The sequence below is a fragment of the Amblyomma maculatum genome, chromosome 1 (genome assembly GCF_055883805.1).
Source record: "Amblyomma maculatum isolate TAMU_Amacu chromosome 1, ASM5588380v1, whole genome shotgun sequence".
NCBI classification, from domain to species: Eukaryota; Metazoa; Arthropoda; class Arachnida; order Ixodida; family Ixodidae; genus Amblyomma; species Amblyomma maculatum.
Genome location: NC_139344.1, coordinates 373,879,273 through 373,894,373, shown reverse-complemented (window position 1 = coordinate 373,894,373; position 15,101 = coordinate 373,879,273). Strand labels below are relative to the sequence as shown.

General features: G+C 47.2%; 1 protein-coding gene across 1 annotated transcript in view; it reads left to right on the top strand.

The window, feature by feature from the left end:
- The window catches only part of BRWD3 (bromodomain and WD repeat-containing protein), a 72,395-nt gene that overhangs the window by 45,223 nt on the left and 12,071 nt on the right, over positions 1-15,101 (top strand). The window contains exons 25-29 of the mRNA XM_084592275.1: positions 2,276-2,549; positions 6,961-7,086; positions 7,201-7,360; positions 10,264-10,422; positions 11,776-11,928. Of these exons, the coding sequence (XP_084448401.1) occupies positions 2,276-2,549; positions 6,961-7,086; positions 7,201-7,360; positions 10,264-10,422; positions 11,776-11,928 (872 nt within the window). The remainder of the gene's footprint in view (positions 1-2,275; positions 2,550-6,960; positions 7,087-7,200; positions 7,361-10,263; positions 10,423-11,775; positions 11,929-15,101) is intronic.

Sequence of the window (15,101 nt, the reverse complement as noted above, 5' to 3'; positions counted from 1 at the left end):
TACCCAGAGGAGACAGCAATAGTTAAGGTGGGAGATATCGAAGGGAAAAAGTCCTGCTACGTGGGATAGATTAGTTATAATTGATAGTGTATGGCTCTTCCATGACATATATCAAAAATGATTCCTAAGCTTGTAACTGAATTGGCAAGTTCAATTTTGGCCTAATTTTAGCAGTTGCCACTTACCTGTTCTCTGTCTCTGTCCTTTTGCGCAGTTTTTCCTTCCTTTGAACATGAGCCAGCCATCCCATAAAAATGTTAACTCTGTTGCCTGTTTTGAAAATAGCTCCAACCCTACAACTGCTAAAGGCAGCCAACTTCGCTGATTAGAATGCTGTGGAATAGTGGTGTGAGCTTAATGGCATGCTGACAGTGTGGAGCTGACACTGCATTGCACCTAGTACTATGCGTGCTTGGCTGCTTCTCGCGTGCTAAAGGTGTCAGCAATATGAGTGATTATGGAACTTCGCAAATCTCACTGGCAGCGTATTGACATCCTCGAGATGCGGTACTGTGTCTCACATACTTCAGTTAGCAGGTATACAATGCTATGATATTAGTTGATGGTTTAGTGAAAGCTCCTTAATTTGAGCTTTGTACTTGGTCCAACCAAGCTCAATAAGGGTCGATGTTTTATCGTGCCCCATCAATTAAAATGTGAATCGGTTCCACCACGAATAATTTGAACTGCACATTGCTGAATCTTGGCACCATGGCACCCAGCATATGACTGAAGAAGGCGGCCTAGTCACACAGCTGTGTCGCCTCCGAGGCAGAGATGGTGAAACGCTGAAACCAAACCAGGAGCCGAATTACACTCCGATCACGTCACAAAAACTGTCACAAACCTTTCAATCAGCCCCCACTGCTGTTGGCCGACCGGTCCGCTGGTCAGAATCGACCAATAGGAGTGCGGCTAGCTGATCAGTTTGTGACAGTTCTTGTGATGTGATCAGAGCGTTATTTGGTCCCAGGACCGAGTGGTGTGAGGCTTGCAACTTAATGCTCATAAATTAAGCCCCTGCTAATCCAGAGACCCAGATTGTGCTGCAGTCCTAACTGAAACGGTGCTATACCATGGGGCACTCACCGATTTGTGCACAACAGATCCCTCACCAATTCTATCTCGTTCTCAAGAGCAGCCTGAGGTAAGATATGATAGGCCCAACAAGCTGTTGTTGAATAGCCCTACTGAAACTTTTGGCAATTTCGACTAGTTTGTCCGGAACACGCTTTTTTGCCCCGGGGTGACAATTTTGAATTCCACTAGCCAACCAAGATAGGTTGCGTGTATTCCGCTGGTTGTCTGGAGCAACTCGGGGCGATCTAGCTCGATCCGCCAACCAGAATCTGATCTCGCCAGAAGTTGTAGTCAGTGATGTCGATTCCAGAATTTTTTGCCTGTTTTAGCGATTTCAGAGATACCAGCAAGGGACTCTGGGCATAACCTTTTTTTGCACCAATAGGTAGAAGTGCGCCTATTGAAAAATGTCTACAGCGTTAAAATTGTGCAAAGCAATTTGCAGAGGACCGCACTCCTGCCTATTTATCAGCCAAAACAATTTTGGCACTGGGATGAGACTTCAGCTTCCTGAACCGGCTCAGCATCACTTCTGTCGCGTGCTCTACACGTTCTGCTGGTTGAACAAGGGTGATTTGCTCTGTAGCTGTTTAGGTTGATCTATTCCCATTTGGGCGCCCAGCTCCAGTCGACCACTGGAAATTGCCATTTAACTGCATGCTGCGGAGTCGACTGCACTGCTCTGATGTGCACGCTACATCAGGTGTGACAACTAAGGGAACGGCTTCACTTCCATGAATAGGACGACTGCTTAGTTTCAGTTTTGCTTTTATGAGCTTCACACCAGCTCACTGCTTAACTGTTACAATTTTCGAAATTATAAAAGCTGATATGGCTATTAGTGCTGGCCGCCTACAAACCTCTGTTCGAAACCAGATGCCTAGCTTTAATAGTTGAAAGATTATTGATCAGAAATATAACCCAGTTACTAGATAGCGTTACTCACCTTTCTTGTGATGTCTGCCATCGTTCGTAATATTATGCCCAAAAGTGCCGCGTTCACTCAAAAAATGAATTTTTAACAAGTAGTAGCAGGCTTCCTCATCAACACCCGGTATATGCGAGATGATTGCATTGAACCTTACGGACGTCCCTTGGGGACACTGAACTGTTCCTTTGAGGGAAAGGATTTTATTTTTGTGGAATTTCATTGCACAATTGACACTTGGTGATTCTAACCTGATGCTCCATGCAGGCATGCCCGAGCAGGTGGGAGGGGCTGTGCCAGTGCTTCCACAAGAGCGCAAAGGAATGGTCTACCGGCCTAAGGCCAATGAGTGGCCGCGATGTGGCCGGGACACTGCCTGCGATCGGCTCATGCATGGTGTTAGCCGGATTATGGAGTTGTCCATAGCAGAGCCATTTGCAGCACCGGTGGACCTGAATGCGTACCCACTGTACGCACGCGTCGTGGCCTACCCGATCGACCTTACCACCATTCGGACAAGGCTGGAGAACCGCTTCTACAGGTGCGTGCTTGCCTTTGCCGCGACCTTCTCTGTTCTGTGCGGGCAGTTTGCTAGTGTGGTGACAGAATATTGCTGCAACAGCTGTGATGCGAATTTCCTGTTGTGCAATTGATGAAATTCACTTTCTGTGTTGCGGCTTTTCATTGGTTTGGTTTCCTCCTATGATCAGACATTGCACAGCATTGCAGTTTTCTTGCCGTAGTTCATGTGGAAAAGTTTGTGACACATGAAAATTGATTTCAGTATTAATAATGCCAAGTCCAAGTGCCGCTCCAAAGATCATGTGGCTTTGTTTTCTCGTTTATTCGAGCTCATGTGGACGGTGCCTGTGGTCATAGCCTCCTTTATACTCTCTGTGCCTGTCAACACGCCGCGCGAACAATAGGGCGCACCGTCGAGTAAAGTTGCACGGTGCTGCCGCTCTCCTCGCTGAGGGCGCCACTGACGTAGGGGTCAAGGCGCACGGGTCGCACGGGTACAAAGTCGGCGCGGGGCGGGAGCGCTGTTATTCGCTAACGGGATAACTGTTCCTAAGCATGAATCGTGCATATTCAGCATATTTACATGTAAGGCCGACATCCACTAAGTATAACAAGTGACCATGATACCAGTTAGGCAATAACACCAACGCTATATGACATTTTATGTCAGGCAGCTTCAAGAAATTGCACATGGCTCGAAAAACTGCATGACTGCTCTGCTAGCGCCAATGGTAATAGAAAAATTACAATGCTAGCCTACACTGCAATAAAGCAAAATTTAAGAAGAAAGGCACCAGCATTTATTTACGTATTTCATAACAGCAATTGTGCTACAAGAGTACCATGTAGAAGTGGCGTGATGAATAGTTGCCACAAGGAGGGAAAAATGTTCAGTGACCAGCTGTCATTGATAGCACTCCAGAAGCCAGCTTGATTTACAGATAATTGCAACAACTGCATCGCAGTATGCCATTAAGATCTGTAAGGAGAACAATTTCGGTATCAGCTGTTACTTTCAATGATTCAGCGCGTCGTACAAACTTTTTTTCAACTTGAAAAACAAAAAAAAAAAGACGAATATATGCGTTGCATATTTCTGTTTCGATCACTCCAAAATAATCGTCACAATAGCCAAAGCTTGTGTTTTTGTTTTTTCACAGAATTGCGCAGTTAGCGAAACAAAAAATACTGCTCTGGAGCACATGTAACGTACCACACAGACGAGCTAACCAGGGAGGAAGTTAGTATCGCAGTCCAGAAAATACACGTGCACATTTAATACAGTCGAACCCGGTTATATCGAACCCGGATATATCGAATTTTGGTTATATCGAACTCACGGAATATCCCCTTGAAAATCCCATGTAAAAGTATAGGAAATCTGCGTCATATATCGAACTCAATTTCACCGGTTGTTCGATATATCGAACTCCGCACCACGCACTGGAAAGTGTGCCTTCCCCAAAGACAATCGCATCACGCTTGGCCGTTTGCCGCGTGACGTTTTCAAGCCACGCGCGGAAGGAATGAGAGGGGACCGTTCTGGACAGCGCCGCGCCCATTCCCCAAAGGCGCGCGCATCTGCAGTTATTGTTTCCCGCTTGCCAACACATGACATTTGCAAGCCATGTGCATGGGTGTGCACATTCTTTTGCAGAGCTATCTCTCTCCTTCAGCACGCGCTACGCATGTGCCAAGCCAGCTCAGCCCGTTTTCAGACAGACGTCCGACGCTTTCTCCAGCGTGTGTTGCGAACCCTCTGCGCGCGGCGACTGACATGGCTATGGCGCCTGCGGAAGTTAAGAAGCGGCAGCTCTCTCTGTTTTTCTTTTTCTTCTTTTTTGCGAGAGTCATCCTTTCTTATCGGTGTGCTGTACGCGCGATGTAGCGTAAGATATGGCGGCTGCGGGCGGACGTTAAGAAGCAACAGGCTCTTTTTTTTTTTTCGGGAGCCGTTTATCTTTGCATGTATGAATCAACGGAAGCACGCGGTCTGCTGCTGCGATCATGACGCCCGCCCCAAGCCCAGCCCACCGGAGGAGCTATAAAAAGATAAACGTGCCCTGACGTTATCGCTGCCCAGCATCTTGGCACGCTGCCAAGAAATGAGCTGTGGATGGGAAACGGGAGTGACGCGCGCCATCCACATGCAAGCGGAAACGCTCCCGATTTCTGCCGCAGCCACACAGAAACCTTTTATTGAGCTGTCGCGGTGGCTCGAGCGGCAAGGGGGACGCAGTTCCAACAAGTTTGAAATTTTTCGCTCTGTTGCTGCCGCTCGTCGCTGAGATCGCTTGCATGTGAGCGAGCTGGTCCTAATGCATTTTATTTATTTATTTATTTATTTATTTCAAATTCTTTGGTGAAAAAGTGGAGGGTGGGTTCATTATGCGAGTGGATTGATTACGCGACACATGCGGTATCGTTTTTGGCATCGTAAGTGCCGTCACAAGCCGATTTTTGTATATTGAATTATCGATATATCGAACTATTTCGCGATCCCCTTCGAGTTCGATATATCCGGGTTCGACTGTATTATTGCTACCTTACTGACACGTAATAAACACGCTTCTGGTGCTGTCATTATTTTTCACAGTCCTTAATGCGGTTGAGTATGAGTTTTGCGGAGTTTGCTAGAGAGGGACAGCGATTTAGTTAAAACTAATATAGGCTTTGCACGATTCGGTTTAACTCACTTTAAAGTAGTCATCTTCACAATAGGTAAATCTTGTGTTTCTATTTTATCACAAAATTTTGTAATTAGCATATACTGCAAAAAAAAAAAAAAAGCTTCGCAGGAGCACATTTAACATACTACGCAGACGAGCTAGGCAGGGAAGCAATTAGCATTGCAGTCCAGAAAGCACAGGTGCACTTCTAACATTGCTATTGCAGTATTAACGCTTCATAAGCACAGTGTTTGGTGCTTTCCCTATTTTTTACACGCCTCAAAGCAGCTGAACACTTCGCAGCGATCGCCGGAAGGACAAAGCAAAGCTGGCACTTACCAGTTGGTGCAATGCTGTATTCCTGCAGCACCCGTAGACAGAGAAAAGTAGAAGCATGACCTTGCACACTGCAAAACAGTCCACGAAACAGCGAGAAAGCGGCAGCGCGTGGCTATCCGGACCGCTTTGCAACACGGCGCACCCGGCACTCGCCTGGCGAAGGTGACCCTACGTCGCTGTCGCCATCTCTCGGCAGCCAGCGGCGTAACTTGTCAACGGAGGAGGAGCGGCGGCGACGGCCACGGAGCGCGGAGTTGCCAGGCACAGAGTGTATAAAGGAGGCTATGCTGTGGTGAAGCGTGCTGTTCGGCCTTCCCTAGAGAGTTCCATCTCATTACCATTGTTGGGCCAGCAAAACTCGTTTTGTGGATGCCGTGCATAAATGAGAATCCTGAGGGCTGGGGTGTGACCTAGTTGTGCTGTTTCAGTGTTGTCAGGGTATGTTGGTCTGCATTTTTGCAATTTTAGCGAAGCTTTTATAAGTTTTGGTATAATGTTCTTAACTTTTTATTTTGTCCCAAACATGGCTTTTGTGCGCAACATATTATACAGTTATTTTCCTTCAATCAAAGCCACATTTGCCATAAGCGATCTTTAAGGTACATAGAAAGCTCTTGCCTGTGTCTTGCACTCGGCAAAATTTTTTCGGTATGAACATTTGCAAAATATTCAACATCTGTCACCGAAAGGGAAGCACCAGATATAAAATTGTCTCAAAAATGATGCATGCCTCAGGACCAGAATTACTTATCAGCGCAAAATGGGGGGGGGGGGGGGGACATTTTGTACTGTTCTATTATGCCTACTGCTATGCCTAGCAGCTGTACAAACATGCACTGTTTTTTTCTTTTGAGTGTCGTTTCGAACATGAAAGAGTCAAGCTCTGATAAACCTAAAAATAGATATTAAATGAGCTCTGCAGGCTGTTGTCATAGCAGTGGCATGCCCTGTCCTCCCCTCGCTGGCTGGTGCGGCAGCTGAGCAGCAATATCGCAGTGCCCACATGAAAACTGTGTTTAAATGACAAAGTTGTCATTTACCTGGCTACAATAACAATATGTGCTGTGAAAGCACATGGTGCCCATGTGTCATCTGCTAGAAATGCATCCATTTTACTTCACTGAAACTGGTTGAAGAGGCTAGCATTCTTTCCTCCTTTTTTTTTTTTGTGATGTGCGTGCACAAAAAATAGGGCCTGATGCTGAGCTCCCTGCAGTACCTGTAGGGGCCTAAGGTCCTGAAAGGCGGTCCTGTGGTTTCTTGTCGTCTTACAAGGGTTCTTTGGGATCCAGGGGCAAGTTGAGTGCCCCACGTTTGGCTAAGAAATGAGCAGCGGGGACCAAATACATTTAGCCAATGCTATAAGCACCGGAAAGCTAGTGTCGAGGCAGCACTGACGTGGCCTCCCTGGTTGCATTTCAGGAGGCTGGACGCTGTCCGTTTTGACGTCAGGTTCCTTGAAACCAACGCCAAGAAATTCAACGAACCAAATAGCAAAATCGTGCAAAAGGCGGAGCTCTTGACGAAGCTATTGCTGCAGTTCATCAAGTGGGTGCTTTTGTAGCCAAATGTGCTTTCTGAAATTGCTGCTAATCTGCACGTGTTGTGGTGCTGGCGTCGGTTGGGGCCATCGCAGAGCTAACTTAGCGATGCCCAATGCAGCAACCAGTCATGCCAGGACCCATTCAAGCTGTACCAGGAGCTGCTCGATAATTCTGCCGGGAACTACCACAGTTCATCAGCGGAGGAAGACGGCCTGGATTCTACGGATGCTGAAGTAAATGGCACTGGGACGTCTTACAACAGCGTGAAGCGAAAAAAGGTAAGGCGCCCTTATGTGCTTACATTTGGACAGTGTTGCTTGGGCTCACTTCTTACAGCATTGTGAAAGTTACCACATATTTATGTTTAGGAAGTATTTATTGAGTCCCAGTTGGTGATGCGAGTAGTGCAATGATGAATTCGTAAACACAGGCTATGGGCATTCACTAGAAGCCACTGCAATAGCCTAGTAAGCTAGCGCCACCCTGCGAGCAGCGGAAACAGAACTGCATGATTGTTGCGGTGCTTCCAGCATAGCAAAGTGGGTAGATAGTGCAAAACCGAAGGTATCGCAAAAGATTGGCAACTAAATGGATTTTTCAGCAGCAATTTATGCCTTAGGTGTTTTAATTCTCACTATTTTTATTTTGCAGAGACAATTTTAAAGTGGGGCACGCTTTTTTGGAACAGGACTTGTGTATAACGTGAAGGAGCTATACTCCGTTTCATACATCAGGTGCAACGCAGCGAAAGCTACGCAAGTAGTCCAGAAGGAAAAAAAAAAAGGCGAATCACTACGCGCTCGTTTCGTGGACGAGTGGTTTCTGCGAAAACTGGCTCTATTCCGAGCATACACGTTTGCAGTAACTTTTTTGGCGTGCCTGGACATCTTCGCAGTGCAGATTTTATACAAAAAATCTGCTCCAAAGAGAATGTCGAGGTGGCTGCGTTGCGCAGCGCGTAGGGCACCGCTGGCAGGGTTGAGGGGCAGCGAAAATGCAGCACGAACGAAAACGACAAACAAAGCATACAAATTCACCGAATTCGATATTTTCTTCCTAAAAAAGGTGCTTTTTATGGAGTTGATGAGAAATGTAAGATGTATTAAGCTTGCCAACAAAGCAACTATTATTTCCTCTCTTTAAGAGCAGGCACTATTTTTCATCGTGGATGCAGGGAGCGCAAACGAGTGCTAGCTTTGGCAGTGTTCTTTCTGGTGTATGAAGCGGAGCATAAGTGATGCCTGGCTGCTCTGGAAACACCGCATATTGCACGCTGCTGGCTATCAACACAAAGCCGCACTTCCTCTAATAAACGCCTGTATTAAATAGGCTTACAGTCCTAGCTGGTTTTAGAGAGTGCGTGGATAGTACAGCCAGTACCGTAACATGTGTCGGTTATCGTATGGTGACACGGCATAATTTCGATGCCTCAACAGTGTGTTACCCACAAACTTTCTTTTTCTCCTCCACTATTTTATAATAGTGTCATAAGCACTATGGTCTTCCATGGTGTTGTGATTGTAGTGATGTTTAATTTAAAGTTCTCTAGAAAGCTAGAGCTTGCCCTTGTCATTATATGAATGCAAATAAGGTTAAATAGTCATTTGTTTTGTCATCCTGTTGCTCCTACTCTGTTCGTAAAAACACTAGCATGAAAAGGGAAGAAAATAGAAGCTATCACACATGAAGAGGTCCGTGATTTCTCGCAGAACTGCGGGAATTTAGGGGCCTTATACCCTCTTTACACGGCCGGCTTAACCACGGTTACGCTTAACCGAGGTTTAACCACGGTTAACCGCCAATAGCGGTTAGCTGTGCTTACACACTCGCCGCCATTCTCGGTTACGGCCGCCATTGCCCATAAAGTCCAACCGAAGCGACGCTATGCGACGCGGTGATCTGCGGAACAAAGCAGCATTCACAAACATTTTATTTATAAGGTAGTTTTCGGAGTGCCGTCCGGCAAGGCGTCAACAACGCGGTGAAGCCCCGCACGATGGCAGCACCTCATCGACCATCGTAAACACCGCCTCGTTGGCCCCTCCTCCCGCAGACCGTACGCTAACGACACGGCGGTTCGCTAGCGCCGACATCAGAAACAAAGCGTGCTAAATTTATTGGCATCTGGAATACTGAGCCGAATATCAGAATTGAATCACTCCTGATACTGACCAGCGGAAAATTGCTGGCAAGACCGACAACCGCGATACTATCAAGTTTCTGTTCAAGACAGCTGCCGCCGGTACATTGCGGCTCACCGTTCTGCTTATACTAGCTCTGCGATTAATGTATCGCCAAAGTTTATCATATCGTTATTTTACGGCGGCAGAATAGGATTCACAATAAAGATGTTTCATGAGTACACCATTTCGACAGCGTTGATCAGTTCCAAAGCGCCGATCGCCGCGGCTTCGAAGAGAAATAATTTAGGCCTGTCTACGACTAGGGGGTTACGCACCCCGCCGTAGTTCGCCGCGCTCGCTCGCTTCACCGCGGTAAGTGTAACGTACCTCCGCCAGCTCGCAGCATCCCGCGCTGCAAGCGTTGCGAACTTGTGCACTTTCATTATAAAGCTAAGACCGCGCATTTTTTGACGTTCCGCGCTCAGCAACAATTAAGCCGCACAAACGATACTGCAAACACAGGACGGGGTTTCAGTACGCAGACGCTTGGCTGTAGGCCGTAACCGAAAACGCCGGGCGGCACAGTAGACACCGGATATTCAATACGGATAAACGAGTACACTGCTGAAGCAGACACGCTCGTACGCTTCGCGCACTCGAGTGCCGACGAGCAGCCTCCGTCAACAGACGCCGCCATAACCTCGGTTAACGACGCAAACCGAGGTCGCCAAACTCGGTTTGCGATAACCACGGTTAGGGGTGTAACTGTGGTTTGGTCTGCCGTGTAAACGGGCTAACCACGGTTTCGCGTAACCGCAGTTACGCTAACCGTGGTTAACTCTGCCCGTGTAAAGAGGGTATTAGCAGTGAGGAATTACAGTCTGCTCAGTCCTAAAATAATTTTGGTGAAGGAAAGGGGAGAGCAGAGGCTCGCATGGGCTGGAAGTGTTTGGGGGAACCCGAAAATTGTTGTCAAGGCACGCAAGGGTCCCTTGGGTTGGGTGCCGCGGTTGTCTCTTGGCAGCTTGGTAAATGTGCTCATGTTGCTTGGGTTACAGACAGCGCCGTGCAGTCGGCCGCAGAAACGCAGGGCGCCCGGCAATGCCCCACTGACCTCGGTGACCTGGAAGGGCCAGTGTCAGGAGCTGCTGGTGTCGATCTTGCACTACGAGGATTCCACGCCTTTCAGGCAACCGGTGGACCTGGCGGCTTACCCTGTGAGTCGTGTGTTGCCTGCCTCTCACATCATGTTGAGAAAAGAGGACACTGCAAAAGCTGCCCCATCAACTCTCCCTTGGTGCTGCGCACTTCTGTTCGTGTCAAAAGCTTACCCTACCATGACAGGAACAAAGTGCAGAATATCAACTTAGTTCTCCCAACTTGCATGTATTCCCTTTTTCTTTTTTTGTCAGTTAAAGAAATGGGAAGACACTTTGTGCAAAAGAAACTGGCAAGGGAAATGAGGCAGGAAACGGTGTAGTGAAGGCCAGGAGACGGATGCATGCATTATTTTTTTGCCTAGCAATCCTAGCCCTTTCTAGCTTGTATTTGAAGCAGTACCCTTGTGTTGATAAATGAATCTGAGCATGTGCCCCGCCCCGCGGGGGGCTCATTTGCTGTGGCGCTAGACTACTGAATCCAACAATGCAGGATCGGATCTCGGCAGTGGTGGCCGCTTTTCGATGGAGGCAAAAAGCAATGCCCCTGCGTACTGTGCGATGTCGGTGCATGTTAAAGAACTCTAGGGGGGTCCTCCAATACGACCTCCCTCATAGCCGGAGTCGCTTTGGGGTGTTAAACCCTACTAACCAATATCGCCAAACCAAACCTGAGCATGTGTCAAGACTCTTTCATTACCGACACTAAAGGACTTTTCTCCTGTTCCTCTCAGTGAATAGGGTGTTTTCGCAGTTGGTTTGGAATTGGTTCTTTGAGAAGTAAAAAAAGGGAGAGAGAGAGAGAGAAAAAAAAGATGGGTGGTCACAGTGCACCCATTGCTTTCACTTATTTGACCCAGAGGAGGCCAGAAATCTGCTTTTGAGGCCAGGAATCTGCCTTCCCCCCTCTCTCGCCCTCTCTCTCTCCCCTCTACTTTATGAACAGGACTTTGTGATCATAGTTACCCTACCTTCTTGCCTTGCTTAGAGCATATGATAGGGTAAATCATTGATTAGTACCTAAGCCTAACTTGGTTTTGCAATTGGGTTTCTGGTTGCTTGTAACTGCTGACATATATTTACTAGCGAGGAACTAAGCACTCTGAATGCAGTCATTGGCAAGAAGCAGCCTAACCGCGCATTGCAACAGGTGATAATGCGCGCTGGGTCCTACTGGCAGGAACGTTATGGCATTTGTACCCTCGTTGCAAACTAGCAGAGAGCATCACAGCCTTGGTCAGGGATAGCTGGTGCTTCTCACTTTCCTATTCAGTGCATCTTGCTGATTCATGCTTGGTAGGCAGTCACTTGCCATATTCCCCTTCGAAGGGTCCACAGCCAGAGTTCAAGTCAGGTGTGTCGTGCGTCATTGACGGCTCCGGCGTAAGTGTTCCCCCCTGCTTTTCTTTGCAGGACTATGCCAATATAATTGACACTCCAATGGATCTGAGCACTGTGAGTAATCGACTTCAGCGGGACATGTACCCAAGCCCCATCGAGTTTTGCAAGGACATGCGGCTCATCTTTGCTAACTCTCGAAACTACAACACCAACAAGAAGTCCAGGGTAGGTCCAGGTGGTGGTGTTGTCTCTCTTGCATCGTGATTCTCTGCCTCTTGTTCTGTCGATGCAAGGGGGAATCGCTTGCTTGGGTTATCGTCCAGGGGCCTAGTTTGTGCCTGCGCCATTAAACCACTCTCCAATGAACATTTCTCCCCCTTTTTGTTTTCTTTTACTAAAATCTTGCCAGCATGGCCCTTTAGCATCCATACCACCATCTGGTATCTTAATAAATGTTAGTTTTGCAAGAGCCTTACTCGCTGCAAGCCAGACGCAGAGCAGCAAAAAAGGCACCGCGAGCAGAACTCGACAGAGGCCAGAAGTGACTGTTGGCTTGTGACGTGCCTTCATCATCCATGACTGATAGGGGGGGGGTAACTACCTTTCAGACCTTGCAGCAACGTGCTGTGGTCAGCTGCATCACATTATAACCCTGAGTGTCATGGAGAAAACTCTGTCCCTAATATGCCTTGCTCAGTGAAGACTAACATTTCACTTCCCACACGCTTCCGCTCTGTTTTGTGACTCTTTTTTGGGTCCTCTGCAGTGCTGTATTTTGCATATTTAAGGTTCACCGGGAAGATTGTTTTCAGGGTAAATGTATTGATGACAGTAGGTGGGTTCCCTAGTACAGAGTTTAGGCGCGTTATTTTTATTGGATACATTCCCTCAACAACCAGGGTTTTATTGTAGCTTGAATAGAGTTTCGCATGTTATTTTTATTGGATGTATGCCCTCAACAACCAGGGTTTTATTGTAGCTTGAATTTGCTGGGATGCCCATTGATGGACACATATCTAAAGGCTGTTTGTGTATCCTGCCATGGTGAAAGTATATTGCTTCCTTGTTCTTTCTGCTGATGTAGCCTGAATTATGGCTCTTTGAATAAGGCAGTTTGCCAAGCAAGTTCTGGCAGTAGCTGACATTCTTTCAACTCCAATAATTCAGACTTGCACAATTGTCTCAAACATTGTTTAGCAATTGTCGCTTGTCATAAGAATGTGTACATACCGTAGTTACTTGTGCAGTGAGCCCACCGGCAAAGTAAATCCAGCCCCCACTTTTGTCATTGAGAATTCTTTTTTGTTGTCGTTATTGTTTAGGTGCTGCATGCCAATAACATCGTAACGTGTTTAGATTTTAATGGGGAATGCGGGGATCAAATCGCGAAAAATCAAAATTTAGAAAAGATCAGACTCTGAACTTGTAATGTCTTTTCAATCACATCGAAAAAAATTGCGCCGAAAACAGCCTCAAAGTGAGCCAAAAAATTTTTTTCCTGACCGCTGGTAGCAAAGAACTGGCTGAAATGTCCGCAAAAATGGTCGATTTCCGAGCGCAATAACTCCACGCCCGTGCCGCCGATCACGTAACGTTTGGCACCACTGGAAAGCTTGTTTCATCACTGTACTCTTCACATTAGAACCATGTTTCTGCAATAAACAGTAAACCTACGAACGTTAAAAATTCGAAGGCCTCTACAGAGCCACTGCTGGCACTGGTTGGTCGCGCCAGTCACGTGGCTCTCGGCGCACCATGTGTGTGGCTGCTGGAAAGCACATCATTTCTCGCGTCGTCTGCTCCCGCTTCATTCGCACACGCTTTTGTCAACTGCTTGGTAGTTTTAAGTCCCGCGAGGCTTCACCCCGCCAGTGACTGCGGAGTGCCACAAGGAGACGTCCGCTCGCTTCCAGTTCACCAGCCAAAGAGAGTTGGCTTTGTCCGCGTGCGCGGTGACAAGATCAGGGGTGGTGCTTGTGGTGCCACGACACTGGCGCCATCTCTCGATAGGTAATGTTAACCACCAATGTTGGCGCCATTCCGCGATAGCTAGAGTAACTACCATGGGGGAAAGCCGACTTTAAAGGGGACGATGGGAGATCGTTCCCCACAACCTGCACTTAGAATAAAGTGAGCCCGAACACATGGCGCAGTCAACTATACTCGAGGACACTTTTTCTTGGCAATGGCCAAAGCTACGGAGCCGAAACGCATTATCTTCCTGCGCAGCTGAATGTAGTCCCTAGTTACATGAGCAATTTCTGCAAAAAAAAAAAAAAAAAAAAAAAAAAAATGAAATCATAGCGCTAGTTATTTACGGTATATTTTTTATCACGGAAACAATTTTTCGAAATGAAGCTTTTATGCCTAAAACACTTTTCTTGGTTCCACCGGGTGTTCTCGTCTGATGTCTGTTGTGGGTTTTCGAGACGCCCCGACTTTGCAGACAAGATGGCGACAGCCACCTGTTCGGGTCGTTCCGGTTGTTCTGGTCATCCACTCCGCAAGTGTTGGAAGCATTTTCACAAGACAAGATTCGAGTCAAGTTCAAGAGACGCTACCTGTCGAAGCAAACGAAGGAAATAATCTATAACGGCTATGCAGGCTGAAAGCAGCGCGGTCAAACTACATGGCAGAGTGACACGTTTCAAGACGCCCGCCTCCCTACCTTTGCGCCCATTGCCAAGAAAAAGTGTCCCCGAGTATAACGTCGCCTCGGTGCAGTGCCGACATAGGGAAAGTTCAGTTTTCATGACCGTGGGTGACGTAATGCGATGCAAGCTCTCGGGTACAACGGCGAACATTTTTGTAACCGGAACAGCGCCATTCCACGGCACCTGTACCCAAAATCCGATTCCCAGCAGTGAATCTGAGGCCTCGGCCCCCATCAACTAGCCGCAACATTGTGATACGCGATGCAGTTTTCGGTTTGTAGCGAGTGCCAGGTTTACAGCAAATGTCGTTCAGGTGCGCCTGGAACGGCATTCTGGGCTCTTGGAAACAGCTGAGGAGACAGTGTGCAGTGTCCATGATACAGTATTTCAACCGCAAGGCGTCTTGATAAACATAATGTGGCTATGCAACTTTAGTGTCAGTTTTCTCAGGTGCTTTTTGAGTCGATTGTCCTGGTTGCGGCGGAGCACGGCAGTGGCTTGATGGATTTTCATGAGATTTGTTGCATTATATTCCTTGGTAAATTCTTTGTGCAGTGACATTCCTATATATTTACGATATGGTGTCATCGTTTTTACATTTTAAATATTTTGGCATGGTGAAAATGAGAGCGTTATGCAAGCATGGATGTTTCTAAAAACTGTCAGGCAAATAAAAACATTTGGAGAAGGTCACTGCATGAACAATTCTTACAGCTGAACTTCAAAAGCAACTGCAGGCTCCTA